The 26,659-nt window shown below is 42.5% G+C and overlaps 1 protein-coding gene across 12 annotated transcripts in view; it reads right to left on the bottom strand.

Annotated features, from left to right (window-relative positions):
* EIF4G3 (eukaryotic translation initiation factor 4 gamma 3) overlaps window positions 1-26,659 on the bottom strand; it is a 386,245-nt gene that overhangs the window by 15,054 nt on the left and 344,532 nt on the right. For all 12 annotated transcript variants that reach the window (XM_072609175.1, XM_072609170.1, XM_072609173.1 and 9 more), the window contains 12 exons: window positions 23,548-23,694; window positions 22,706-22,942; window positions 21,287-21,391; window positions 16,634-16,766; window positions 15,903-15,997; window positions 14,077-14,170; window positions 12,824-12,941; window positions 11,179-11,399; window positions 9,179-9,294; window positions 8,398-8,570; window positions 1,565-1,690; window positions 449-530 (listed from right to left, as the gene is read on the bottom strand). In XM_072609175.1, the coding sequence (XP_072465276.1) occupies window positions 449-530; window positions 1,565-1,690; window positions 8,398-8,570; window positions 9,179-9,294; window positions 11,179-11,399; window positions 12,824-12,941; window positions 14,077-14,170; window positions 15,903-15,997; window positions 16,634-16,766; window positions 21,287-21,391; window positions 22,706-22,942; window positions 23,548-23,694 (1,647 nt within the window). The remainder of the gene's footprint in view (window positions 1-448; window positions 531-1,564; window positions 1,691-8,397; window positions 8,571-9,178; window positions 9,295-11,178; window positions 11,400-12,823; window positions 12,942-14,076; window positions 14,171-15,902; window positions 15,998-16,633; window positions 16,767-21,286; window positions 21,392-22,705; window positions 22,943-23,547; window positions 23,695-26,659) is intronic.

The raw sequence follows: 26,659 nt of genomic DNA on the forward strand, positions 1-26,659 counted from the left end.
CAATTTTTTCTTTGAGCCTAAGCTTAGGGGCTCTCTCCTACAGGCCTTTCCCAATGCCCACAGTGGTCAGTGCTTTTTCCCTCTAACATCACCTCACATGACTTATCTTTATAGAGGCTCTCTCCTCCAGTAGAAATTACTTGAGGGGGAGGATTGTTTGATTTTTGTCCTTGTTTCCCTCACCCCTAGCACAGGCCCCTCAGACAAAGCAGACTTAGAAAGTTTTAATTTTGGTTCAAGACCGAAGAGACAAAAATGCTCTTAAATCTGTTCAGTTTCCATGGAGTCCACATCAACTGCTCTCAAAATGAGTTGCAGAAGATCCCCTTCTCACAAAGCTAGGCTTCCTGACCATTCTTGTACCCGGGTGTAAGCCAGTCTCTCAAGCCCCACTCATCATCCCCCCTTCTCAGGCTCCTCTGAATTTGACGTAAGTGGGAGCACTCACCATTTGTTTGCATAGAAGGTGCAAGATTTCAGAAAGCAAGACCCCGGCTCTTCCCACAGGAAGTAAAGGTTTGCTAAATTCTCTGTAACAAAGCATACAAAGCAATAGTCACATTCATGAGGTCATGCAAAGTAAGCATTTTGGAGCAATTCCTTCCTGTGCAGTAAGAAAAGACTGTACAGCTGGGCTAAGAAGGGTAAGCAGGGAGTACCAAGTGCATCTACAGTCAAGTATTCCAAGGACTTTGGATTTTACCCTGAACAGTACAATGCCTGGATGGAGAAGCTTAAAGAGAGATTTTTTCAGTTAAAATGCCAACTCCTCCAGCAGCCAATACTATAATATATACCCACACCACTATATGATAATATTGTATAGTAGCTATGTGTGGTCATTTCTTATTGGATAATAAACTGGAGGGGAGGGACCTAACATAATGTCTCAGTGCTTGGCTCTGCCTACAGAAGGCACTTATTAAATTCTGTACCGCTTTGGTGTACTATATTGCATCTTTACCCAACACCATTTAACTCTAGGGTCAAAAGATGGGTTAAGCACTGCCTTCTCTGGCCATTTATTTGCATTCTCTACTTCTTTCTTCAAAGCAAAAGGAAGAAACCCTGACCAGCTAGTAATATAGCAATATGGAAAGGTGTTGTGGCATTTTTTGGAAGCAGGTGAAACAGAATAGGGCCTTTTCCTATTCTCAACCAACTTGAACTATACTAGCAAATTCTCTGCTCCTTCTCCTGTTGATGGCTGTGCCCAACACAGCAGCTCAGAGAGCAGGAAGGGAAGATGGAAGTATGAAAAGGAAGAAAAGGAGTAATTTTTTTTAAGTTAAAAGATTTGAAGAAGGAAGGACATTTGAAGTACCTCATATGGGGCAGTGTGACAGATCAGAAAGAGCACTGGATCTAAAGTCAGAAGACCTAAGTTCAGGAACCTTGTTTTACCACTTAACTATGTGCCCTGGTCCTATGCCCTAAGAAAAAAATAAATGACTGGTGACATTTCTATAATGTTTGAAGATTCACAAAGGACCTGAAGTGGACAAGTTGGTCACTTCCAAGTCAGCTGAGTTGATAGAACCCACCAGAGACCTGAGTCACTTACGTGATAAGTTCTCTCATAGAGATTCCTCCTTCTTTTAACATGGGGGTCACCAGCTCAGCAAGGTACAACCAAATATGGGGAATATCAATGGCCATGTCATCTGCCAACTCCAAGGTATCTGAAAACCTGCCAAAGACAAAGAAAAGACAGTCGAGTGCAAAAGTTAGTTCAAATGTCAGATATTTTCTTTATGAAGCCCTCAAATCCCTCTAAATTAACACACTAAAGAGACGACGAGCAGATGTCATATTCATTATTATGTATGTCAACAATGTATGTGGAAGAGATGCAGAGGAAGGAAAAGGCACAATTCCTGCCCCCAAGGAGCTTGGAATTGAGAAAAAGCACTTTGAACAAGTGGGGGTGGAAATGGAACACTGAATTTATCTACCAGATATGATTTATGTTCATTAGTTTAACTCAACTGTCTTTTTTTACCCTCTTTAAAAACAACTTTCTCATAAGTGATGGATAGGGGTTTGGGTATGGGGGAGGTAACTTAGAAATGATGGTGATATAAATACAAATGTTACCAATAAAAATAAAACAATTTAATGGAGAGAATGAAACAGGTGCAAAAAGCTTGAGGGGTTAATTAGAATTTTAAAAAATCAGACTGTCTACAGAAAGCTACTAATTAAAGACCTTACCCTGAGCCTTCATTTCATGGGTGTCAGTAAGTAATGCTAGATTAAGTTTCTACTGTGTTTTCCTCACAATTCCATACAGAAGGACTGAGGCTGCAAGAAGAGAATCAGTTTGGCCTCTGACTTCCTACCTCCCAGCTCAGGGCTCTTTTCCTTATTTCTAGAGCTGGGAATGTCAGCAAATGAGACTTAAGAAATTAAGTGTTTTGTGAAATGTGACCTTTTCCATACTGACAGTCATTAAGTGCCATATGCATCTCAGCTACTGAAATATTCCATGTAGCTTAAGGAATAATTAACAGGGAAGCCAGAATCTGGGAAAAGAATATGTTTTGGGATATCTTGTATTTTTCCACCAACTTAGTACGTTGTGAACCTCAACAGAAATAAATCGTGGCCCTTTCAAGAGACTCCAGCATGCTGATGGCTGGTGTACAACACATAAGTACAGGTGGAAGTCACTTAACAGAGGCATGCCAAACTAGAGGCTGCCATCTTGAAGAAGAGCCTAGAAATGCAGGTCAAGATGCTTCATCAGCAATAGAACTTAACCATCTTACACTGATGCTTCACTGGGACTCTCAAAGACTATGCCAATAACATAAGTCTTGGTAGATTTGACCAAGCTGGAAAGGTTCTGAATAAGGGCACAGTGTCAGAGCATGTGTTAAATAATAGAGGATCATTACCAGGTTGGCTGCAGTGTACATTTTTTAGTTACAGCACCTCAGGAAGGTCACAATCTATTAAGGCAATTAAGGCTCTGTGGTCTGTGCTGGTAGACTGGACACTTACACTGACAAAATCAGAGATTCTCAAGGTCCTGAACAAAGTAATACCCCCACATGGTGCCAAACTCCCTCACCAACAAACTAGTGCTCTAGTTTGGACTGAGGGAACTAGCTCATTTCTAATTCCCACTGGTAAGCTCTTAGATCTTATCATTCTAAGTAGAAAGTGGAGTCTAGAAGGCAGGAATGTCTTGGCCATGTGTCACGTTGGTGACATCCCTCCTCAGACCAAATGGAAGATCTAGATGGCATGATGGCTCCTTGTAGATGCTGCTGTGATATGGGACCATGTGGCACCTGGAGCCTCTTGAGTAGCTGGGTGGTGCCACTAACTCAACAGAACTTTTTGGGAGGCACAAGAAGGTAAGCAGTAGGGGACTGGGAGAAAAGTGTTGGACCTGACTTCATGAGGCTTGCTCACAGCCCTGCCACTCTCCTATCTGGTAACCTTGAGCAAGTCATGGTTAGCAAGGCCACATTTTCCTCTTCTGTAAAATGAACAGGGCTCACTCATCTCTAAGGTCCCCAGAAGCTCTAATATTCTATGATGCTACAACAAAATTACTAACAATGAAGTGCTACAAAACAGACAATCTCACTGGCACCAAAACACTGCTTACCACCAAAGAACTCCAATGAGATGGCCATTAGCAAAAATCAGGGCAGAATAACCAAGACGCCTTGCACAGGAAAGTGAAGCAAGACAAAACCCCAGGTTGAAAGGACATATTATTTTAAAGGGAGGCTAACATACAACTTCTAAGAGATGCCCGTCTGTAAACTGCTGATCAACAGCAGGCAATGATGAAACTATTCTAAGGGCTCCATGAACATAAGACGCAGTGTCACAAAAGCATATGAGCTATTCATGTAAGGAGTTCAGTTACAAATGAACACCAATTAAGTGCTTAATCCATGTAAGTAGGATGGGGCTGTGGGAGCAAACTGCTTGTCTTGTTTTAGGCACTCCCTGATACACACAGGTTCCTACCTTTGAAATATACCACATTCAGTTGAGGAATGTCCTCCCTGTTCCCATCCACTTGTTGAAACCCAACTTACCTGCAAAGCCCAGCACCAGTGCTGGTCCTCCATGAAACTCTCTATCCTTTGCACCCTCTTCCCTCTCAGCATTCAAGTGACCCTTGGTTCACATACCTTACACCCTTATTACACTCTGTGTGTGTGTGTGTGTGTGTGTGTGTGTGTGTGTGTATAATAGATGTTTCATTGTTGTATTCCCTCCCTCCACCACTCCCCCCCACTCTGCTCCCCCAGACCTCTGGAGTGTGAGCTCTACAAGGGCAGGGGATGGAGGATGTCTTATGCCAACACAGCATCTTGGAAGCAGCAGGCACACAACAGGGACTAGTTCACTCTAAAATGGCCCATGGAGAGGACATCTCTTGGATAACAGTAAACTGATGGAAGGAATGCTTGCTTGGTAGCCAGGTAAAAGATCCAACATCTCCTAGGGGTATCAAAACTTTTAAGACCTCAATATTTATAGAGTATTGGCACCTATGTTCTTCATGTATCCAGGTATGCAGCAAAGACCACATCCACTCTACTGAATTGTGGCATAAAACCACGTCTAATTGCAGAACACGACTGATGTGACCAAAGTGCAGCCTCCATCCACGAGGGTAGGGGCCTCATCTAATTCTTCTTTGTGTCCCCCATGGTGCTCAGAACAGGACTGGACACATTGTAGATTCTCAGGAAAGGTGCGGAATTGAAATGAGTGTCATTCAACTAGAAAGGAAGAACCCGTATCACAGGGTATAGAGCTGGGACTTTAGAGATCATCGAATCCAATGTTTTCATTTTACAGATGAGGAAACAGAAGCCCAGGGAGGGGAAGTGACCTTCCTATGGTCCACTAGGAATTGGCAGAACAGGATCCAAACTCAGGTCTCTTCAGACGCAGTGTGCTCTTCCCGCTAGCCCAGGCTGCCTCAGTACTGAGGTTGGCACTGAGTGTTTTCTTGTGACATTGTGCAGAGATGGAATCATATCACACTGTAGAGAACTAAGGAAGGGAGGGGATAACTAAGGAAAAGATGTGAAGTGAGTTGTATTATGGAACTACCAAAGGGAAAACTGTATTTTACCTGAAAAACAAGCAACTAACTTAAAAGACGGATAACTCAAGTGGTACAACAGACACTCCCAGAGAAGGAAGGTTCCAGCAGACCAACCCCTACGAAGGGCTTATGAAAACCAAGACTTGTGCAGGATGAGAAGGCATGGAGGGATGGCAGAAAGTATGCTCAAGGAATTAGACCCTTCAAAATATTACAATAAGACTATCTAATGAGAGATACAAGGAGAAAAGTCAATTGTAGGACAGATGGTGACTGATAACATTGAACTAGGGACCCAGGGATGCTGGAACACACCCCCTTCTCAATCCACATCCTTTTTGGGTGAGCCTCATTGAGCTCTGTCGACTATTGAACATTGCAGGGGAACGCAAAGCTTAAGTAGCCTATAGAAATGTTAATGAAAATTATTTTCCCCTAAAAGGCAAGAATATTTTGGGTACCAAGAAGGGTTTCACTGAAAACAGGATTCAAGTAAGACAAAACAGCAGAAATAGTGAGCCCATCTTCTAAGGTGAGGTCCAATACACCACATTTTGGTGGTTTCAGGATCCTGGGTTACCTCAGAAAGCACTCTGGGTATGTGACAGCCTTTACTGAATATTTAAACAGGAATTGTTTGAACTCTGATAAAAAATGGCTGTGTCAACAGCATTATTTGAATGTTCATCTCTATCAACGTAATTGCCCCCCACAGAAGTCAGTCAGATGACCGCTTGGAGTCGGACACTCAAGGAAGGCCTCATGATTTACCAAAAATGCACAATCTAAAGAAAAGCGCAGTACATAGAGTGGAAACACTCAGATAGCTAGCTTCACCTATTTCAAATACAAGGTGGAAAGGCTTCACGGGGAACTAAGAGCGTGGAGGTTGAGCCTTGGAGACCCTCTCCTCTCCTGACGATCAGCACTGTCACACCCAGCCTGGGAAGGTTCATACGAGATGGCTGAGAACCAGGGTTGCCCTCCATGACAAGTAGCCAAGGAGTGTTCTTCCAGCATCCCAGGAAAGATTCAGAAGGAATGTTCTTTGGTGACTTGAGTCACAAAAACTAAAAGGAGTGGCAGTGCCTGGTCCAAGGCACTTCTGTGGCAACAAATCCAGTGGCTTCTCTAGGGGGGACTTGAAACCCCATGGGGAAAAAAAAAGAAGGCCTACAGTTGGCTCATATGCCACAAGGCCTTCCCGGAGTGTCTATGGTAGTCTGCTCCTATGTCCTGACTACCATGTGTTTCTTTGAGACTGTCAGTACTTTCTTATTTTCTATCTGATTAGTTTAATGCTCTAGGCCTTTAGGCTAGTACAGGTCCAGTCCCACTACTGATTGAACAGGTAGAGAAATGGGTGAAGGAGTGGCCTGTGAGCACAAGCACACACCTGTCTCCTCCTCAGTTGGAGCAAAATCTCATCCTTAACAAAGGTGTAGCCACCATCTCCCCAAAATAAGTTGTGGATGATACAAGTACATTAGATTAAGGAACTATGCCAGCATGTTTCAAGAAAAGATCTAGCCGAGGGCTGAAACAGCCCTTGCTTATAAACACTTCTGATCATATCCATCATCAGGTTAGAGAAGCTCCTAGGATTAATTCAAGTGAAAAGTTAAGCAGGCTCATACACCCAACTGTTGTCTAACAAGGTCCCCCTTGTTAGAATGTGCCTTCTGGGGGATCCGCTTTGGTCTAGGGTTTGCACTAGAGCATACCTGAATTTCTGATGTGTCCCAGGAAGCAACCCAGCCTCTCAGGAGTCCTCTCAGCCAAGAATGACCCACAGCCGGGCCAGACCTCCTGGAATGGCTCTGGATTGGAATAGATCTCCTGGCCCCATGCCAGATGTGGACAAACTTCTGGGAGTGATGGGGAGACAGAGTGAGGATGGTAAGGCACTGTGCAATCCAGCATTTCCCCCCCATTTCAGATTCCATAGCATTCATTGGTAAGGTGCCTTGATATCCTGATACGTAGCAATGTGAGAGGTTGAGAATTATGAATTGGTATACCCAATGCCCCAGCTGATCCAATTTCCTGGATGTCAATATGGAATCAAAGCAAATAGAGCCAGCCAGAGCCCCCTGAATTTTGGTGTTGCTAGAGAGTGGATGAGAGCTGAGTTGAGTTTGTCCGTTGAGATGGTGTATTGGCCCATCTGTTGTCTTTTCCTTGGGTAGATCATGGAAATAAGTCATATAATCTCAATGACTTGGAACTGGGTCATGTATGGTACCATCATCATGGCCTTTATCGATGATCACCACAGAGATTTGTGCCAAATTTCCTTGTTAAATTCAACAGGCACAAGTCAACTTCACCAGACTCCAGGTCATTGCTGGGAGCCAATTCTTCTGATTATACTAGCAGGGAGATGTTTCCCAATACCTTGAGGCCTTCTTCACCTTAGTCCTATGCATTATTTTCCCTGTATGTTTAATGTCAGTCTCTCAATGCACTGTATGTGAGGGTATTTCCATGGCAGGCACTGGCTGGGAGACCTGTGATGCCAGAGCTAACAGCAAACTTGGACGGCAGGATTCAAGAGAAAATGAGTGCTGAATACCATTGACAGTTGGAACTTCATTGGACGAGATTCTGTCAGGAACCACAATGAAGCAAACCTGGAATGGATTCTATGAATGAGACACCAAAGACTTAGAAACTTCCATGGAACTACAGTGGGCATAAAGGTTAGAATTTTTTTGAAGCAGTAAGATAAAAAACGTTTTTATGTCAGGTCAATAATTGCCCAGTACAGAAAGCTTTTGTCCTCATGCAGTAGTTTTTATGAACTGAATTGATAAGCTCTCTAGAGTTTGCACATTTTGGGGTGTCTCTGTTACATTTACCCTCTTACACGTCCCCAAACTATCTAAGGAAAGAATGCAGCAAAACGACAGGCACATACAGGAAGAGTTTGTATCCCTGGCACTTAGCACAGTGCCTGGCACACAGTAGGCATTTCATCAATGCTTGTTGCCTTGATGCCTAAAAGAAGAAGATGGGATTGCAGTAGACATTCACTTGGGGAATCAGATCAGCACCTCCGAATAAAATCTATTTGACTAAATTTATCATTTGCATTTTCAACCTTTCCACATCTCACTAGACACCTCCTCAAAGAATCCGTATAATCAGCAAATTGTTGTCAAAGCACAGCCCAGTGGACATTGGATATTTCTGTCCATGGAAGAAGCTGAAAAGAGAGAAGAGTCACAGACAGGAAACATAATTTTACACTTCACCATCGCCCAAGAGTCTGATAACTGATGGCCGTCCTGGAGGAGGATACCAACCCTTTGAAGAAGTCCTGTTTGCTGAGTTTTTCTGATTGCACCAACTGGTGCAGTAACTGGCCCATGTGATCCCTGGTGATCTGACTCCTTTCCAGGGTGGACTCCACTCCCACTCGCACAAAAATAGGCAATAGGTTCTGTGCATTTAGTTCCTCTACACACTGCATGGCTTCCTGTTCAAATAATGGAAAGTGGTATAATTACTTTAATAATTGGGACAGTATCAAGCAGAGAGGGCCAAAGAAATAAATGAAGGCTAGCATGAATGACAAGGGCCCAAAAAGCCCTTTGGTATAGGGCCTGCTAAATGGCAGATGCCACAATTCATTTGATGGCATCTGGTTTGTGGATTCTCTGACCTTTCTTATGATGTGTGTAAGGATATGCACGCCTTTTAGAATTTTACTAAATGCATGTGCTAAGTCTTCCTTCTTTCCTTACCAGGGAATGCAAGTAAACTCATGTGGTCTGATTAAAAAGTAATATGTGCATGGATACACTTAAACACAGCTATATTAATAACTAAGGCTGCTCTCCCCTTGTTTGGCCTATCAAATTCCCTAAAGTAAGTGGCCTAATTCACTCTCCACATCTGACTTATTTAGCAAAACAGAAAGCTCAGTAAGACAGGGATTGGATCCAAGACAGTTAGATAGCTAATGATTCATTTGTAAATCTAGAACAAAGTTACAAGGGACCTTATAAATCTGTGAACAGAAGACTCCTCATTTTACTATGACTCCCTATCACATATAGCATCCTGCAGATTTATTTTATTTACCTTAAAGTCATTAATGTGTAGGAATTCATCAATAATAGATTTAGACTTTCTCTCCATTTCCTCCTCTGATAATGTAGGCTTTTCAGGAACTGGAGTTGTGGGAACATCTGGTTTAGCTGGTGGTAAAGAAAAAAAGACAGACAACTGAGAAAGGGCACTGCTGTGTGCCCTTCCACCCAACTGGGAGGATACAATTCCTTATTGCTATTTATGCTTACTAAACACTTTAAATTCTAGATGAGTATTAATCCTTGTGAAGAAGCTTCAGGAAACTATAACAAAGAAATGAAGTAATAAGATGAGAGCTCTTGCTATTTAATGCCTTGTTTTTGCTTCATGTTTTTTACTAGTTAATGATCTTGATGGTTAATAAACAAAGGATACAGAGATTGCAGACTCCAATAGTAATCTTTAGAGGCAAGAATAGCCATTACACAGGCAAAGATAGATAGAAAAAGTGCCCATGACAAAACACTGGGGGACAAAAGTTAAGTCTTCAAAAGCCTAAAGGAAAGGGTAAAAACCACATTCTTTGGAAATTGGAAGTCTTGTTCCACATTATATAAACTCTTAAGAAAAACAGACTACAGATCAAAAGGCTTTTATGAACTATCAGGAGAAACTTGCCAATAAGGAAAGCAATCATGGTGAGGGTGGTAGAGGAACTGTTTGTAAGTGGCCGTGGTTGATGGGTCCCCAAATAGCCAAGGACACAAAGCCATGTTCATGGAGCATAAACCACCAAGGATTAACAATGCAAAGGGGAAAGAATACCATTTTGGCACTTACCACTCTCTGCTCCTTTCTCCATGATCTTATGCCACAGAGAATCCAGCATTTAAAAAGGATGAGTGCCTTTTCCTATAAGTGGTCAGCAGTCATTACTCTACCTTCACCTCCCTCTTATGGCACTGCCAATTCCTGTGGCAAACACTAATGACACTTCCCTCACTATGAGTTCTGACAGTTAGAATATATGACAGTCTCCAACTTTTGCTTCAAATTACATATTTTGATTAAATTTATCAAAATAAAATAACATCATGTAAAGTAAAATAACATCACCATGTGACCTGAGATTAGTAAGGCAGTGATGGGACCAAAGACCATTTCATACAATAGATTCATAAGCTCCTTAAGCACTTTTAAAATTTCAGTAATTTGGTTGCAGGAACTTTCAAAACCACCTCTTAATGGCATTGAAACTCATGCATGTTAGATGTCTGGACCATGACATTACATAATTGTATATAGTATATTTTTCTTCCAGACCCCATGTGGGGCAATTGAGGCTACTGCCATTAAGCACCAAAGTCCCAGAACCAATGGGGAGACAAATTTCACTCGCCTTTAAATCCCCATGACAGTGTTCCACCTCCCTCCCCCCACCCCCTCCACCCCGCTGAGCTACAAGTGAAGTGACTGGTTCAGAGTGGAGTGGAGCAGAGCAAGCAGAAGCCCTGTAGTCTTGATGATGAATGTCTTTGTCACTTGGGAGAACTGCTGTTAGTCTGAATCCATAGTAACCTGAAGAGGTCAGGGAAGAGCCCCTCCAAGTACATACATGCTTTATACAGTACATTTCCAAAAAGCCTAGAGATGACAACTTCAGACAAAAGAGAACAGGAAGTGAAGCCTGCCACCCCCTCCTCAGCTGACCATAGATAGTGCCTGGAGAGTGTGAGTGTCTTCAAAGAGGGCGTGCTTATACTGAGCAGATGGGCTGCAATACCCATGTACAACAGGGTGAGCTGAAGGCAATGGTACAGGGAGATGACTGGGCTGCTGCACTGACTGGCCAAGCATGGCTCATTGAAACATTCGGGAAGAAAGGGTGAAATCGTGAGTCAAATGTCAGACAGTCAGAATAAGCCAAACATGTGTTTTTGAAAATGATGGTTTAACCTCCTCAGCACTGTGGCCCTGCCTGTGTGTGTGTCCTCTACCTGTGGCCACAGTCACAGAGCCTGGGACCCAGGTGCCTCTCTCTGACGGCTCACCTGTCTCCCTCGTCTTGCTGCGGTCTGCCTCCATACTGCTCCTGTCCATGTCCACGCCCCCTGTTAGCTGTTTCACAGTCTCAAGCATCTCTCGTCGCTGTTCTTCTTGGGACTGATTGTCTAACAGATCCTTGCTGCTGCTGCCCCGCAGGAAGGTGTTGGGACGAGCCGCTGAGGAGGGGAGTGGTTTGTCATTCTTCTCCCTGCCCATGCTTCCTCGACTTCAGAACAAAACAACACTTCTTCAGAAGGACGGCCATGTCAGACTTGACAAGAGCAAATAATCACCTTGCTAAAAGCTGTTTAATAGTGCTGATCCTCCAAAACCATGACACAAACTGAATAATAATTCTCAGGCACAGAGTCAAGAGACTTTTCCTGAACAATTTCCAAATGCATGAAGAAGCCAAACAATATTACAGCACTCCGATACAGGAGACAAGAAAGTGCCACAGGGAGCTTTCAGTGAGATGTTTTCGAGGTGACAAAGAGATGTTCCTCATGATACAAATAGTTTTTTTACTTGTCTCAATTTTTAAAAGCTTGAAATGCCTATAGAAAGAATTCTAAGCTGTAGGGTGGAAGAGATCTAAAGCTGACTAGTCAGAGGACTAGAGCACGGCAGCCTCAGTAAGGACCTCACTTAGGGGGAGCACAGCTAGGAAGCAGAGAGCGAGCAAGCATTCCTCTGAGCAGCCATCTCGGAGAGCCCCCTTCTGCTGCTCTGCTCAGAGAACAAGGCAAACTCCCGATTTCCTAATCTAGCTTCCCAGTCCACAGCACATCAGGAGTACAAGTTAGAAGGGAGGAGCAGACCAACAGCTTGAGAAAGAACACCCAACAGGCTGCTAAGGGGAACTAGCTAGAAAGCCTGTGGAAAGCAGCCTCAAGGCCTTGGGAGAGACAGGACATTGGCAGAGCTCACAAGCCCCCAAGGGGCCTGCTGTGTGACAGACAGACACACAGATGAAACACCACAGCTAGCACTCATAGTGACGAACCCAAGTTATGTAGTTTGAATAATGTTTACGATATTCCTTTTAAAAAGAAAGGGCCATACAGAGTGCATTTTAAAAAGATTAGTATTCCAAACGTTCAGGTACAATCACATTTTGGTGTTTCAAAGGGAGAGTGCCAATATCCTGAACTTCACATAATGCTGGGCAAAGGAGGCATTACTGCATGAACACCTGAAAAGTAGAGTAGGTGGGAGAAGAGAAACTAAAAGAGACATGTGAACTGAGAAGGGAAGCAAATCTGACATGGAAAGCAGATCAAGTGAGACAGAGAAGGGGAGGGGCACAATGACTCTAACTTGAACTCCTAAGTTTGACACCATGGGACCTACTGAAACAAAGATGCTCCTCTCTTCCCATCAGGCCTTGCCTTGCTGGCACAATCTCTAAGAGAGATTTTCTTTCTGGGCACTCTGGCATATCTGGCTCTATCCTGGGCTTCACAGGACAGGGAGACTCGAGCAGTCAAAGAAGGAGCCATGATATCAAGCAGAAGGGAAAGGCCAGGTCACAGACAGAGGCTAAAGAAAATTTGCTGTTGCAGTTGGTGTCCTTTCTCTGACTTCACAGACTCGGCCCCTTGGACCCTGGGCCTCATTAGTCATCAGAGCAGGCAGAATAGTTCTTACCTAGTTAAGGCCCTTCGAGAGTCAAACTCCAGAGGGGTAGATGAAGCAGACACAGATGATACTGGAGGCTGCAGAGCGGAAAATCTGTTCAAACTAGTGGCACCTGATCGTAAGGAGTCTAGAAACAGTGAAAGATTTAGAAAAGATAGTGGTTAGAAGAAGTGGATACATGAGGCAAAGTGACAGCTCTACAGTCATGGCAAGCATTGATTAACACTTTAGAGATGAGTGCAAGAGACCAACTGCTTCCCCCAGGGCTTCTAAGAAGGATTCCTCACCAAACAATCATTCCTCAAGTAGCTCCCTATGAAAGAATGCTATGGTGTTGAGGGAGGCAAAAGGAGAGTGAACAAATTGTTCCTACTCTCTTCCTTGTGAGTCTAGAATCTTGATGAAGGGGAAGAAAACTGTCACAAAAACAAATATTCACTAACTATACAATGTGGCACATGTACATATAATATAAAAATATAATGAAATAAGATCGCATTTGTAAAAAAGCACTTAGCACAGTGCCTGATAAGTAGAAAACTCTATAGGAATGCTGATTTTCCTTCCCTTCCCCTAAACAATATAGGAGCTATGAGAGAGGCTGACAGTTGGAAAAAGCATTCCAACTGAGAGGGAGGGATCAGGGAAGGCTGCCTGGAGAAGTACTTGAGCTCAGAGTTCTGAAGGATGGATAGGATTTACAAAGGTATGTATGTGTGTGTGCATGTGTGTGCATGCGCATGTGTGTGAGAGTGAGTGTATATGTGTGTATGTATGCGCACGCGTGTGTGTGTGTGTGTGTGTGCGTGTGTGTGAGAGAGAGAGAGAGGAAGAAGAGAGAGATTTTCTAGAAAATGTTGTCAAAAAGGGCTTGAGAAGCTTTAATACAACCCGTCCCAAGTGGGTCTGAGGGTCAGAGAACGTTAACTTAGATCCCTGTTCTTCAGGTACAGATGGGGGTGGGGAGGGCATAGTGGTACTGGTTAAAGAAGGGTGATAAAGACACACAGAATGGGAGAAGGGATGCAGTAACTTGTGAGGATGGAAGGGAAGGAGTGGGGCCTCAAACAGACTGTGGGAGTGAAATGGAATGCAGGGGGTGGAACAATTCCCATAATTTGATGACAGCCTTCCCTACCAACCCCGAAAACAGCCCAAGAGGAGCTCTTGATTAGTCTCTGAGTCCTGAGAATCACTGCCTTCCTCTTGGGGTGACTAAAGCGAATGGGACTGAGAACCCCTCCGAAGTTCCCTATACTTACCTGTGTCGCTTGCTTTTGCTCCCCCGCTGCTGCCTTTCCCCCAGCTGCCCAACTGGGCTTTAGGCACAAGTTGAATCTTCTCATCTATTGTGGGCTGGAACATAAGAGAGCTTAGTTGAATATGTGCAGGATCCAACAGAAGTCAAAGTGGTCAAAGGATGGAGGTGCAGGGGAGCCTATTTACAATGCCCCCACTCGAGCCTTAAATGGAGGCCATATGCACCCAAGGAACAGCAACACCAAATTCTCCCCCAAACAAACACTTGTTAGCTACTATTCCATAGGATTATAAGACACAGGAGAACAGAGGAAACAAAAACACAAGTCCCCTAAAACACCAGGTAAAGACACAGTTAAGCAGCATTTTGTGTGAGGGGAATGTGAGCATGCAATGACTGAGGACAAAGGGAAGAACTGTTGGAAGCCTGGCAATGAGGGACCAAGAGGCTCCCCCTTCACCCTCGGACCAGTCTCTGGGAGTGGGTCTAGAGGTCTGAACACATTTTAGCATCCCATTTTACAGAACACAACTAGTAACCATGATAATGATCATCACTCACATTTTTATCATGGCATCACAGGTTACATGGTCCAAGCCCATCATTTTACAGATGAGGAAACTAAGGCTCACAGAGGGGAAGTGACTTCCTAAGGTCCTACAAGGAGTCAGGGGCAAAGCATGAAGTCTGTGGCCTCCTAAGGGAACACCTCTTTCCATCCACCCTAAGCATGATGCCTATCTGGGCAACTGCCCTCCCTCCAGCCACATCCATGCTCTCTGCCAGGCCATCGTACCTCCACACAAGGCTTTAGTAAACACAATGCAGTCTTCCCTATGACCTGTGTTTTACAGAGAGGAGACCAGGCCCAGAGGGGGATGGTGAATGGGCCATGGAAATGCAGCTGCCAAACATCTGTCCCCGAGCCCCGACTCTTGCTGTGTTCCCCATCTACAGTTGTCACTCCTACTACTTTTCTGATCTCAATTGTGCAAATTCCACTGAAGGAAAAATATTTTAACATATGGACTCAAAAATTCTTGAGCACTGTTCAAGGAACATGCTCCTTTGCTCTGCTGTCTCTATCCAGGGATTATATTGACCTACATTAGAAGGTTTAAAACTCAGAAAGTGTTTTCAAGTCTTCTAATGCCTCAGCATGTCATGGCAGTGGCCTGGATTTCTGAAAAGCCGATGCAAAGAAGCCCAAAGTCAGGTCCCTCAGACCATGCAGGCAAGGCTCTGCATAGGAGCTTCAAGATGGCTAACTGTCATCTTGGCTAAGCCTGGAGAACCTCATTTCTGTTTGGAGGGCTCACCATTTCGACACTGACACCTTGTTTACTACCACATCTGATGAAATCATCTATGCAGACATGCCTTTATCCATGGCATTGGTCAAAACATTAGATAACAACAGTCAGCTAAGCAAAGAACCCTGGGGATGATGATAGTTCGTACAGCAATTTCTTCACAACAACCCTTTGGAGGGAGTAGATAGTTCCCATGTTAGAGATGAAGAAACTGAAGTTCAGAGAGGCTTAAAGCTACACAGACAGTGAGCAGCAGGGTCAGGCCTCAGGCCTAGTGTTGTTTTGAATGATTCATGATACTTTCCATGGGAATGACAGGCCACTGAGAGGCGTAGTGACATGTCTGGAATCACAGAGACAGCAGGTGATGGGGGTGGAGCGTTGGTGGGGGAGTGGGGTGTTGAGAATCCGTGTCTTCTTGGCTTTGAGGCTATCTTCTCTATCTAGGTTGTGTAAATAAGGTTCCTATAAAACAAGGTGCATTTGTAATGATTCCCAAGCACATGAGGCTCACCTTGGTGATTTTGAGGAATTTGGAGGGGTCCAGTACACGGCTGTTCTTGGCCCCCTGCACAGTGTTCCACCCACCTTCATCCACTCTTTGAACACCTACAAAAACAGGCATAGTGAGTCACATACCCCCCATCAGAGCACTATGCTGAGCACACAAGGGGGTGTTTTACAAAGGTCAGTCAACTAACTAGCTGATTTAGAAACTGTGTGTGATAAAAATACGGCAATGACAGTTACAAAGCACTTTATAAACACTATGGCAGTGAGCCTTTGTTTTCACACTTGAGACAGAGGTGCAGGGGTGTCTATCTCCAATGGCCCCACAGCCCTGGATGGAGGCCATCTACAGTCACAATAAAGGCCAATACCAAATGGCCCCCAAATGAACACCTGGTAGCTTCAAAGAAAGCCCTGCAAGAAGTCAAGCCTTATTTTAAAGAACAAATTAAAGCCCACCAATAAGCAGTAGAGCTGGGGCTCAAAGTCAGTTACTGAACTCCAAGCCCATGGCTCTCCCCACATTGTTACTCCATACCTAGTAAGAGTATTTCCTTAACTATTCTAGATGATATTTCATATCATCTACTCAATTTATATTCTAAAATCAATCTCCTTAGGTCCTTTGACCTAATTCCTGTTCTAAACAAAGAACCATTCCAAATCTCTCTCCCATGCTTCCCTCCCCGACAGAATTCCCCTAACATTGGGTTCTCCCCTTTCATTAAAAATTACCTGGTCTTCTCTTTTCTTTGGTCATGAGCTGCTGAACCTTTCTTTGTTCTTCTTGCTCTTCAATTTTGGCCTCTTTATGAATCTGTTCAATAGTTTTGGGGCCTTGATCTGCTCTTCGAGACACCCAATTGCACTGTAAAAGGAGGAAAGGGGAAGAGAGAAGTCTTCAAAAACATCTGGATCAAGAGATCAGGGGCCCTAGTTCTAGTTCTGGCTCTACCATTACGTTGGGTAGCCATGGCAAACCCTAACTCTCAAGGGCCTCTTCTCTACAAAATAAGATGAGTGAGTGTAAGCTAGGAAAGCCCTGCAACAAAATGTGTAGAAGGGGGAAAAGTAAGGTAGACACTCCCTCTGCCAATGCAGAGCATAACCTTTACAAGTCTTCTCACTCTCTGTGATTCCTGTCCATGTCTTTTTGTAAGACCAGCCAACATATCAGAAGCCTTTCCCTGGAATCAAACAGACCACTTGAGCTATCAATCTGTTACTATCTTAAACTTTGTACAAGTCAGGCCCAAACCTTGGCTGATTCATTATGTCCCTTTTACAACACTTCTTGCATATAACTTCCTCATCCTTCATTACATGCTAAACTATGTCCTGTGGGTTCTCTGTAATTTGGATTACTATGAGAACATGGTTTATCACAAACATGAGTTCTGAGAACAGCGCTGTTATTGAGATGGACTTTAGGGAGTCTTCAATGGGCAACTTCCCACAAACAACCCAGCTCAGTCTCTAGATCCCCACTCAAGTGTAGGTCCAGCATACTCTCTCCTCCAGCACTGGCCTCATCAGTATGCAAATTAGATAACATAAAACATTTATATGCTTTAAAAGGCTATGTAAATGCCAGCCAACTTCAACTCCTAGACTCATGGAGCTGGAAAGGATCTTAGGAAGCTATCGAAATTTGACTCCCTCACTTTACAGATGAAGAAACTGATGCCCACAGAGATTAAGTGATTTGTCCAAGGTCACACTGCCAAAACCACATGGTAAGTATCAGAGATGGGATTTGAACCTGGGTCCATGCAGCTTTCTCAAATACCAATGTGGCAATTCCACTATCCTTGTTGATATGAATAGATCATGATTACAAATAAAAACAGATCTGTTCCTTCTGAGTCTATTTGTTGTTTTCCTTTGAATTCTACATAGTATCAGCCTGATTCAGTTCGTTTGGACCTTATGGAGAGGGCCATTTTCTCCTCAATTGATCTTAGGAGAAACTGAGCCAAGTCTTTTCCCAAATTTTAAGATGTTCTCCCACAGATGATCCATGAACTTACAGTTGATGCTGGGGGTGTGCTGGGCTGCCACATAGCTCTACTTGTCAAGGAAATTAAATATTTGCTCAACAAGACAGTTCTTACGCTCTTTAAACTTTCCTGTTTCAGCAACTGTTCTACGTTGGTTAAATTTCTTTTTTCCACTTAATAGTACTCCCTCCCCCCAAATTACATGTAAAGATAGTTTTCAATTTTCATTTTTGTAAAAATTTGAATTCCAAACCTTTTCCCTCCCTCCCCACTCCCCAAGACAGTAAGCAATCTGATACTGGTTATACATATACAACCATGTTAAACATATTTCCACATTAGTCATGTTATGAATCAGAACAAAAGGGGAAAACCACAAGAAAGAAAAAAAACAAAACAAAAAGAGAAAATGGTAAGCTTTGATCTGCATTTAGATTCCATAGTTCCTTCTCTGGATGTGATTAGCATTTCCTATCACAAGTTTTTTGGGATTGTCTTGGATCATTGCATTGCTGAGAAGAGCTAAGCTGATCATAGCTGATCATCGTACAATGTTCTCCTGGTTCTGTTCACTTTATTCAGCATCAGTTCATGTAAGTCTTTCCAGGTTTTTCTGATATCATCCTGCTCATCATTTCTTATAGCACAATAGTATTCCATTACATTCATAGACCACAGCTTCTTCAGCCATTCCTCAATTAAAGGACTTACCCTCAATTTCCAATTCTTTGCCACAACAAAAAGTGCTGCTATAAATGTTTTTGTGCACATGGGTCCTTTTCCCTTTATTATGATCTATTTGGGATACAGACCTAGTAGTGGTATTGTTGGATCAAAGGGTATGCAGTTTTATAGCCATTTGGGCATAGTTCCAAATTGCTTTCCAGAACAACTGGATCAGTTCACAACTCCAGTTGGTTAAATTTCTTAAAGAAATATTGCTAAAAGTCAAGTTTTGTCCATTCGTCATTTTTTTAGCCTTTTAAATCCAGTGAGGGTGGATGTCTATAGAAATGATGCATAATTCATCACATTTTTATACTTCTAATTTGATATTTACTTTTATAGCTGCTCTGCCCAATTAAGGAGTTATAAAGATATGATGCTAAAATGAATTCTATGCTCAAGGCAAGTTACTAAATGTCTATTAAAGATAGCCAAGTTACTTTTTTATGTCATCCAGCATTTTATGATTCTCTTGCTGAACAAAACATTCGTGATGAATGGATCTGAGTCTTCTGGATAGTCCATTAGTCTTGGCCTTTTCCATTTATTGATATGGAATCAAATGATCCAAAATAATTTTCTCTGCTGTCTCCTATGCTTACATTAATATTTTCATCATCTGCTGAGTACCAAGGTATTTGGTTTGGAGGATCCTAAATTCTTCAAAAAAAAGTTTTCTCTAAATCCTTCCTCTATGTAGGACGACTCTTAAATTGCATTTATCTTCATGGTAGGTCTATAAGAGGAGATGAACAAGCATCCCATGAACTATTTCTTTAGATGCCTTGAGGTACATGACAAATTCCCCAAACATCTTTATTCACCTATTTAGGGGTACAACCTTCTCCCATTTAAGTCCAATTTTCTTTTTATTAACAGATTGATATTTAATTCTTTTAATGATGAAAAAGTTTTACCAACAACTTCTTTATGTCTTCTGGTTTCAATTATGCAAACACATGCAGTAGTGCTTAAGAGGTTAGTACTGTGCAGTAAAAGTTTAAATGGACATTACAGAATCTAAATTCTTTTTGTGGACCTGGTTGTTTTTTTTCTCTCTCAGGGGAATTTCAGGTTGCTTACCAATTACTCTAAACAAAATTTTACAATTTTAATAGCTATCTCCTTCCTTCTCTTTTCCTAGCTGAACTCTTTACTTTTGGTATCAGAGGGAAGGACTTTGCATGTTGATTAATAAAGATGAAGATAAGCCAGAGTGCTGGCAGAGAGAGCCATCAAGATGGTGAAATGACTCAAGGTTACATTATAGAAGTGCTTGCTCCAAGGATTTCGGTGTGTTTATCTTAGAGAAGAGAATACTTACTGGGGAAATGAAACCAAGGTAAGTATGAAGGAAGGATTCTTTTTCAAGTGTGGGTGAGACTGGTTTCTGAGAACTTTCACAACTCTGGGATTTAAAAGATTAACCTGGGGTGAGAGAGTGTTTTGGTGTATTTCCTGAAAGAACTGGACTGCTTTAGATAATGAGAGAGGCTGGAAGATCCTCAAACAGCAGTGTAACAAGAATGAAAGCTGCAGAGATTTCCCCTTGGACAAGTGTGTGAGATGGGCAGATCAGTCAGTAAAAACTTAGGAGACATGGATGGGCAGCTGGTAAATGGATGTAAATTAAGTTCAAAGCAATGAGCCCTTTTAGAAGTGGCCTCTGGCCCCTGGGAAGATGAAGTTATAAGATTTTTCAATTCTCAGAATCCAGAAACCTCGAATGGAAGCAAGAGTGGAGCAGGTCAATATCAGGGACACATACATGAAAGTATTGGTGGCCTGTTCCCCTTCATGCATGCACTTATGTCTCAGTCAGTCAACAAAGCATTTTTTAAGTACCTGCTATGGAGCAGACACTGTGCTAAACGTTAAGGATATAAAGAAAAGCAAAAATAGTTTTTGCCCTCAAAGAGCTTACATTACGTTTTCCTATTAATATTTTACTTTAATTTTATTATTTTATTTTTTTATTAAAATTTAATTGATTAAAATGAATAATTTTACTTTAATTGATTCTTTTGTTTTCATCACCTCTACTTTCTCCTGCATTCCTCTTTTCCCAGTCCAGAGAGCTATCTCTCATTAAAAAAAGAGAAAAAACTTCACCAAAGCTTATCAACACATCTAAAAAACATGATATTCCTCTTCAACAGTCTACATCCATGTACCTCCTTTTTCAAAGGAACAAAGGGAGGAAGTTATAGCTCTTCTTGGATGCCACACTTGGTTTTGAAAAGTCTGCAGTGTCCTATATAAAATACCATGCACACAGTATATAGTGTGTCTACTAGACTGAATTGAAAGGACCAACTCTAGGGCTAGAAACGGAGAAAATATTTTTTAATGGAAGAAATATTCCTACAAATTTAGGGAAAATATAAGGAAAGGAAGATAAGAAAGAGGAAGAGATTCGGGAGGTTAAGTGGTGCTAGTGGGAGAATCACAAAAATTGACAATAGGAAAGGAACAGGGAGACTTTAATTTCAAATATGGTTTTGCCTCTTTATCCCATAATTTTCAGGATATTTTTATTTCTTAAGTAAAAGAATCGAATATAATTTAAAAATAATATATGTGTTGTTTCTGAGTAATTACTACATCTATAAGAATATATCCTGAAAAGCAGTGAGAGTAAAGGGTTCGCTTCCCAACTCACCAGCCTTAGGTCGATTACATCCTGAAGCATGAAACGGATCCTAGATGATGTTTTTCTCTCTTTCACGATTTTCTCCATCTGATTAAAATACTGGTCCATACGAGGCTGTCAGAAATAGAATCATCAGTATCTACAGAGCTGCGGAGTGAATCCTATCATAATCCTATCACCGACGCTGCAGCACTAGGAAACACCAAGTACCACTGGATCCTTGGAGCATGCCACAGAGGAGAGCACCATGTGGACTGCTGCTAACTGTGTGCGCATCCCCAAACTCTAAGGAACCCCTGATAAGAGGTCTGGAGGCCGGTCAAAGAGCTGGATAGAAGCTCAGATTTCATCTGGTCCAACCCCTCATTTGACAGGTGAGGAAACCAAGATCCTGAGAAATGAAGGGACTTGCTCTAGGTCATACATGTGCTACTTGCACCCAGGTCCTCTGCCTCCAGAGCCAGCGCTCTTCTCACTGGGCTACAATGTCTCCTACATGCAACAGGATCAATATTGAGAAATGACATTCTCCAGATCTTATCAACTGAAGGCTATGGAACACTCACATAAATTTAGCTTCCATGGATCTTTCTGGTCTCCTAAACACACTGTGGTGAAAGACCTTGCATGAATGCCCCTAAGGGACACAACAACCACAGCCCTGCCCTTCACGGGTCCTCTCAAGCATGAAGGGATGCTCACAGGTACTCAAGCTTATGACATTAAAGTTTCCATGGTCCAAGTGAGAAGAAAAATGGAACCCTCACTTCTGCCATTTCTTACAGCACAACATTCCATTACATTCACACCAGGCCCTGACTGATGGGTACTCCCTTAGTTTCCAATTCTTTGCCACATTGGGAGATGCCAATGGGTCCTTTTTCTCTTTCTTTGATCTCTTTGGGGCAGAAACTTTTCTGTGCAGAAACTTTTCTGTGTCAAAGAGTCTGCCCACTTTAGTGACATTTTGGAGGCAGGTCCAAATTGCTTTCTAAAACTGAAAGAATAATCGATATAATAAAAACAACACTGTAAACATGAACAACACTTGAAAATTTTTAAGAGCTCTGATCGACGCAATGACAACCAGAACTCTAGAGGACCCCCATGGTCAAGCCCACTGCCCATCTCCAGACACAGTGGAGAGGGATAACTCAAGACGCAGAAAAAGACACACAGTTTTTTGATGTGGACAATATGCACATCTGTTTTGCTTGATTATATATCTGTTATAGGAGTTTTGTTTTTCTTTTTTCTTCAGGGTTGGGTATAGGAGGAAAAGGAGAGAAAATAAATGCTTCTTAATTAAAAAAGAAAGAATTTAATTTAAAAAATTAAAATGGGCATAAAGTATCAAGTACACTGTGGAAGAACTTCTTGGGGAAAGAAATCCCATGTTCTACTGTTAGGTGCCAATTCTTCCTTTACCTTTGCTTTCTCAAAGTCTAGGTCTTTGCCAATCGTGGTGAGTAGGCGGCAGAGGCACTCAAGGGATTCTTCATCGTGGTTTTTTAGCAGTTTCACTACACAGTCATGCATGATGGCCTCTGTTAGCATTTTGAGTTTAAAAAGCTCTCCAATGAATTTGATGTTGCCAATGGATCTTCGCCGGGCTTTGTCCTTGGCTTCCTCAAGTTCATCATGAAGTCTTGTCTTCTCCTCTGGCTAGAGTAGGATGGAAAAGCAGAGCTTATGACAAGAGAAGCCACAGTGAATCATTAGAACCTAAACTTGGAGGCTTGGGGGCCAAGAGCCTTTGTACTGAAAACCTTCTGTACTTACTCTTGAAATGAGCACACAAGGCATCTGATGGATTGGTTACTCATCTTAAAAGCTAGAATGGACTTAACACATCATCTGGTTCATTCTCTTACTCCAGTCAGGAGTTTTCTTCCTAACATGTTTGATGAACACCTGCCTTCAAAGTAATGAGGAAGTAAACCCTGCATGCAAGGGAGCCCAATCCACTTTTGGACATTTGCAATACCAAGATGTGAAATCTACCCCCTGCAATTTCCTGGCCCATGTCCTGCCCTCTGGAACTCAACAAAACACATAATCCCACTGGGAATTCAGGACAATGATGTTCTCGCTAAATCTCTTCTTTTTTTTAAAAAATTAGAAAACACTCCTTTATGACAGCATCGAGGCATTCCGTGCACACCAACACGTTGTTGGTTCATTCACCACGCACAGCACGGATACACAGGGCATCCGTGGCCTGCAAGCCCATGATGGCACAGGCCACTCTCCTTTGCAGCCACACTTACCGCAGTGGCCGCCTCCAGTTCCTTCTGTTTTTTTTCAAAGACATCGTCATCCGCTTTATCTTTTTCAAATTCTTTCTGGCAGCGGTTCAGGAGCAGCTTCCGGAAGTTCACCGTGTTCCCAGGCTTGTCGGCCATGGGCACTTTTAGCTGTATTCAGACAGGGAAGTGTACAGAGCAACATGGTTACTTCAAGAGCCATCAAGACAAGCTTTCCAAGGAGCTTTCTGTTGTCATAAAGGTCATAAACCATTCCTAGGGCCTGACTGAGTGCAAGGGAAGGATCTCACCAAAAGCATCATTGTAATCACAGCTGGAGGCATTTCTGAATTTAGCTGTAAGAATTTTATTGCATTTTATCGAAAAAACAACGAGCATTCCTTTCTCATCCATGATTCCCTGCTCCTGTTTTCTGATGCCAATGCCCCTAAATTTTAAATCAACATGAACCAATCAGAACTTTAAAATTTTACACCTTGGTGATCAGTCAAAGAGTTTCTAGGTAGAAATGACAGAAGAATAGGTAAGTAAGTAAAGTCTTTCCATACACAGGAAAACTCATCTAGGTGTGAATCTTGTTCTGAGACCAAGGGGCAAGAGGTCACTGGAGTTTAGTGAAACATACCTCACCCCCTGTGGGACAGTTCTGGGAATGCCAGCCTACAATTACTCTGAATAACACTTTATGGCTTGTGGGGGGGCGGGGTACAGGTAGTCGTGCAGAAGAATAGTCTCATTAACAAGTGAGGACATAATGAAGGGACTACATCAGAGAGTCATTTAGGCTAGAGATACTTACAAGATTTATGGTTCCAACCTCAAGGTACTAAACTAGAAGACACCATGGAATACAAAGTCCTTAGTCCCAACTCTAAAGTACAACTGCTAAATAACTGTTTTCTACAACTATAAGTAAGTGACCAAATGTAGAAGAATTTTTATAACTGTTTAAATCATCAAAAAGGCAACTGAAATAGCTATTGAATAAAATTACTACTACCCTTAAATGATGACAAAATCCCATGACTCTAATACAACATGGTCAAATGCATAAGCCGAGAATGTCACTGTACCTTTAACGTACCATTCTACACAGAATATATATTGTTCATATGTGGTGACAAAGACTAGGAGAGGAATCAAGACAGGAATAGGACCTGGGAGTTCTCTGGTCTAGTGAACCTCCAGATAAGAAGGGTTCCCTATGCCTCAGCCAGGGCAGTGTGGCACCTCCTTGTTACCTTGGCACCTTCCAGTCCTGGAGAGAGCTGGACACTGAGAGCTTTGGGACTTGCCCACAGTCTCCCAGCAGCGTTGTGTCAGAGCCTGGCCTTGAACCCAGCTCCAGCTGCCTTCAACGATCCCAAGAAATGTAATCCCACCAGTTAGCAGAACTACTTCAAATCATGAACACTCAGGTAACAGCCAGAAGGTGCCCTGCTCTCTGAGGGCAGGCACTTAATAAATATTGATTGACTGACTGATTAAGACTACGTTGGCATAAGCAGTTTGTCCCAGAACTGAAGAACAGCTTGGTGGTGCAGTGTTGAACTAGAAGCCAGAAGTTCACAGTCCAAATACTGCCCTGAAAACTCTGAAGAGTCCTGACCTCTCTCAGCCTCAGTTTCCTCATCTGCACAATGAAGATGATAAGAGAACCTCCCCCACAGCTGCTGTGAGGGTTAAACGACATGCAAAGTACGCTACATAAATGCTGACACATCCTTCTTCTTCTTGTTAGTTACATTTTATTTCCCACCATTAATGGAACTCAGCAGGATTACACACAGCCCCGTGTTACCGTGCTGCTGATCCTGTGTGTGTGACACCAAAGCTGACTCTGGCCTGACCCTGCTCCTGCTCCTGCAACTCCAGTGCACAAGATTTGTAGTCACTTCATAGCTGACCTAACCCTAAAGACCCCAAACCAGTCTAGGGGACAAATAGGACGTGAATATGAGCTTGCTGAAAGCAGGGGGCACTCATGAGGGGCCCCAAAGGAAGAAAGGTGATGAGCCAAGCTGCTGGGTGGCCATTGAGCAGAGCCAGCCAAGCACTCCACAAGCACTGCTTTGTAGCTCTTTGTGGAGCCCCAAAATTTAGACCAACTAAAGCCACTGCACTTGACTTCTGAACCAGGCTTGCTGGTAGCACCTATACATCAAAACTAACCCTAACTGGCAAGAGAGTTTACAGGAAAACCAAAAAGAGGGGCTTAGGACATGGTCTATCAGCACTAAAACAAAACCAAACCTTACTGCTTGGGATAAACACTCAAGAGCATGAAAGGCCATGGGAATGCTCAGCACTGGTAGCATGCATGACCTTAGGCAAGTCATGCCCTTTTCAGGGTATCATTTTCTATATAAAGTGGGGTTTGGGGAGGACAGGACTAGATTATCTCTAAGGTTGTTTTTTTTTTTTTAGTACATTATGAATATAAATATATTTATATAAATAGATATAAATATATGAATATAAATATAAATATTCATATATTTAATATAAAATATAAAAATCAAAGATCAACTGCAAGGACACAGTGAGTGTATCTTCTAATCAATCAAATCACTATTTATTAAGCACCTACTATGTGTCAGATGCTAGGAATAAAAATAAAAAGAACAAAAGCAGAGTTTGTATTTAGAAGAGGCCATATAGTACAATGAAGGAAGAACATTAGAAAACACACCAGAAATACTACTAGGTCCTTGGAACTGGCTGAACCATTTACTAGTTGTATGATGTTGGCCAAGTCAAATAACTATTCTGAGTCTCTGATGTTCTATAAAAACACAATCTGAAGCATCAAAGGACTGTTGTGAGGCTCCCAAAAGACAGTTGATGTGAAAGCACTTTGTATACTATAAGGTGAGCAATAACATGGGAGAGAAATAACAGCTTTGTGCCAAGCTGGGAAACAGGATTGGCTAAAATGTCAAACTGAAACACAATACCAGGAAATGGGCATTCTTTCAGCAAAGGTGCTAGATGAAAGGATAGAACAAGAAAAAGGAGAAAAATCAAAAAGGTTATGTCATCACATCAATGGGCTGAGGAGCAGACCAATTTCACATGTCTAGATATGACAGAGGGGCCATTTGTTGCGACAAGG

This window comes from Notamacropus eugenii, chromosome 5 (genome assembly GCF_028372415.1).
Source record: "Notamacropus eugenii isolate mMacEug1 chromosome 5, mMacEug1.pri_v2, whole genome shotgun sequence".
Classification (NCBI taxonomy): Eukaryota; Metazoa; Chordata; class Mammalia; order Diprotodontia; family Macropodidae; genus Notamacropus; species Notamacropus eugenii.